The 3,302-nt window shown below is 36.0% G+C and overlaps 1 protein-coding gene across 1 annotated transcript; it reads left to right on the top strand.

Moving 5' to 3' along the window:
• The first annotated feature begins 938 nt into the window (after nt 1-938).
• On the top strand, nt 939-3,028 carry LOC109147912 (cinnamoyl-CoA reductase 1-like). The gene is made up of 6 exons (XM_019295577.1): nt 939-1,104; nt 1,204-1,367; nt 1,518-1,709; nt 2,219-2,384; nt 2,483-2,675; nt 2,780-3,028. The coding sequence occupies exons 1-6, from the start codon at nt 987-989 to the stop codon at nt 2,922-2,924; spliced, it is 978 nt and encodes a 325-aa protein (XP_019151122.1). The 5' UTR covers nt 939-986; the 3' UTR covers nt 2,925-3,028.
• Nucleotides 3,029-3,302: the final 274 nt, after the last annotated feature.

Below are 3,302 nucleotides of genomic sequence, written 5' to 3'. Positions count from 1 at the left end.
GAAGAATACATCTCTTAGTCAATGATCCAATATGCAATTTCCCTTCTAGACGGAGCGCCGCTCGCATCTCCACTCTCAGAACATCCAAAGATGGCCTCTCTCATGCAAATCGCCATATCACGGTCAACCGCTCCTCTTAATCCACCAGGCGACTCCAATCTAGCGCTGCAATTCACATAGTTGGATGTTTAATTGACTGATCGCCAACCAAATTTGGCCGCTCAGCAGCAAAATCTGCCAGTATGACATTTGTGCGAGATTGCGCACACAAATCTCTTCGCTGGAGAGAAATCTCGGGAAATCGGACACAATCAGGGAACAAGTCATCAATTGCATCATCAATCTGACCTTCTTGAGACCATCTCGATGATTTTGGAAAATTTCTGATTTCCAGCGACATAATCGTCGCTGAAAACCGCCCCGCAGGCGCCACCATCGGGCCTTCCTCAACTGCCAGGCTTCAGTCGCACAAACAGACGGTGAAAATCAATTCACGGCAAAATATGATTTTAAAAATAGAAATTAAATGAATTTTTTAAACATTAAGGGGGATTCAACATGAAGGGGTTCTAATTTTGGTCAAGAAGTCATTTTCCCAAAACAGAAGGAACAAGAAAAGACTATTTTGTCCCTTCCAATTTCGTACATCTGTTGACTTACATTTTTTCGGTGACAATTCATCGGTAATTTGGCCAGCGTAACCAAAATTGATAGAAATTGCATAGTCAAGGTATTAAATTAAATTTTTTTTATAGTAAAGTTTTGCAATTAAAACAATTTTAATAGTCAGTGGACCAAAATTGAAATTTTCTCGTTCAATAATTATAAATTTATTCCTTACAATACATGGTGCACACGGTTGCAGAGTATAATTTGCCCTAAATGCAAGGTGGACCTGATCAATTGCATACTATTTATTTGTCCACTTTACTAATCAATCATTTGTTGACCGATTGGGCAATTTGTAATCTAAAAGAAGATAGAGTATGAGCGGCGAGGGGAAGGTGGTATGCGTGACCGGTGCTTCCGGCTTCATAGCTTCTTGGCTCGTCAAGCTTTTGCTCCACCGTGGTTACACCGTCCACGCCACCGTTCGCAGCCTCAGTCAGTCCCCTAGCTCTCTCTTCCAATTCAATTTTGAGTTCACATTTTATTTCTGGAAAATCATTGATGTATGTGTTGCTGTCGTACCTTCCATTACAGAGGATCCAAATAAGGTGTCACATCTTCTTGCATTAGATGGTGCCAAGGAAAGACTGCATTTGTTTGAAGCCGATTTACTTGATGAAAACTCATTTGATGATGCAATTAATGGGTGTGAAGGTGTTTTCCACACAGCATCACCTGTTTCACCATTTGCAACTAAGGTTAACCTTTTCCTTTTCTTTATGTTAATACCCGTTTCCTCAGCTCGGTTTAATCTTTATTGAAGGAAACCAGCGATTTTCTTTTTCCCAATCCTAAACACCTCTTTCCCACTTTCTCTGTTAAGATGTTTGTCCTTATATATATTTTAGGGAGAACTAGTGGATCCTGCAGTAAAGGGGACACTTAATGTTCTTGGATCATGTGTAAGAACACCTTCTGTGAAAAGGGTAGTGGTGACATCTTCAACGGCTTCAGTTATGTACAAATCAAATCCTATAAGTGCAACTGATGTAATCGACGAGAATTGGTTTTCTGATAAAGAATTTGCAGAGGAAACAAAGGTGTGTTTGTGATTTATATATATATACACGTATGCATATATAGTACACCAGTTCAATAGCTAGAACAGATTTCTTTGTGGATCTTTTATTGTAATGCATGTATTTGGTAAGTGATTTAGACAACTTTTCGTTGTCTTATTCTGTTAATTTCATTTTTGGTTCTAGATTTGAATGTGTCAATCCACTTTTTGTCCCTTTTTCTTTTCTGAACATCCTTTTAATTGGGCCTAACATTATTAAGGCATGATTATTTTTTGTCCTCCAACAAAAATCGTTTAGTTTTTTTTTTTTTTTTTTTTTTTTTTTTTTTTTTTTTTTGTTTTTATTTAAAAAAAAAAAAGACCAAAAGTAGACTAACATCAATAAATCTATGATAAAAAATGGAATGAAGTCGTTATCTTATGTCACACATTAATCTATTTATGATTGGATACAACAATTAATGTTCAGTCATATCCCTAACTTGATTACAAATCATTTTTTTTTTTTTAATTTTTAAATCTTTGTAGCAATGGTATATTTTGTCTAAAGTCCTTGCCGAGGAAGCAGCATGGAAATACGCAGGGGAGAATATGATTGACATGGTTTCACTTCATCCTTGTCTTGTTATAGGCCCTCTTTTACAACCAATTCTTAATTTTTCAAGTGAACTGATTCTGGACACCATAAAAGAAGGTAACATCGTCTCTCCAAGAAATTAACATTATTATGAATTATGATATGATAGCATTCTTATGAGAGCCCTAATGGAAGTGGCGAACATATATACACAGGAAAGGATTTCATGTTTTCTCCAGTCATGAATTGTTGTGTTGATGTTAGAGACGTCGCAAATGCACATATCCGAGCATTTGAGGTACCTTCCGCCAGTGGAAGATACTGTTTGGTTGGGGAAACAGTGCACTTTTCTCAGGTTTTGAAGATTGTTGGCCAACTTTATCCCTCTCTTGTCATTCCTGCAGAGAAGTAAGATTCAAATCAAGAGTTTGCTTTTTCATTTCTAAACTGAATATAATGTACATATAGCCCTTCAAGTGTAGATATTAAAGTTTATTTTCTTTTGGTGGCAGATCTAAAGGAGACTTGCCTATAGTGCCACCATTCAAAGTATCCCAGGACAAGGCCAAAAGCTTGGGTATCAACTTCACTTCTTTAGAAGTGAGCCTTAAGGATACTATTGAAAGTTTAAAGGAGAAAAACTTCTTGAGCTTCTAGTTTTTATTTGGATTTATTGTTGTTGAATGTTTGTGATTGTTGATCTCTATAGTACGTGTACTAATAAACAATTCAGACTAAACGCTAAACATGTTTTAATATAATTTCGCTCTCTATTTGTGAATTAGGGTTTAAAGTCACACTCATAATTCACAAAGTAATAGTTAATCTTGACTTCTAATTTTTACAAAGACAAAATAAAATGGAATTCCGCTTTCTATTTGTGAATTATGTGTTTTTTTTAGTACTATTGACTTGATATGTTACAATGTATTATCTGTTCATATACATAGTCTCAACCTATTTGAAGCACAAAAAAGTCAATATCATCGTCACTTAGTCTCGAACCTATGACCTCCGATCCCATTTAAGAGAGTT

Source organism: Ipomoea nil, unplaced genomic scaffold, assembly GCF_001879475.1.
Source record: "Ipomoea nil cultivar Tokyo-kokei standard unplaced genomic scaffold, Asagao_1.1 scaffold0268, whole genome shotgun sequence".
Taxonomy (NCBI): domain Eukaryota; kingdom Viridiplantae; phylum Streptophyta; class Magnoliopsida; order Solanales; family Convolvulaceae; genus Ipomoea; species Ipomoea nil.
Note: the sequence above shows the minus strand (reverse complement) of the source record. Positions and strands in the feature narration are given on the sequence as shown.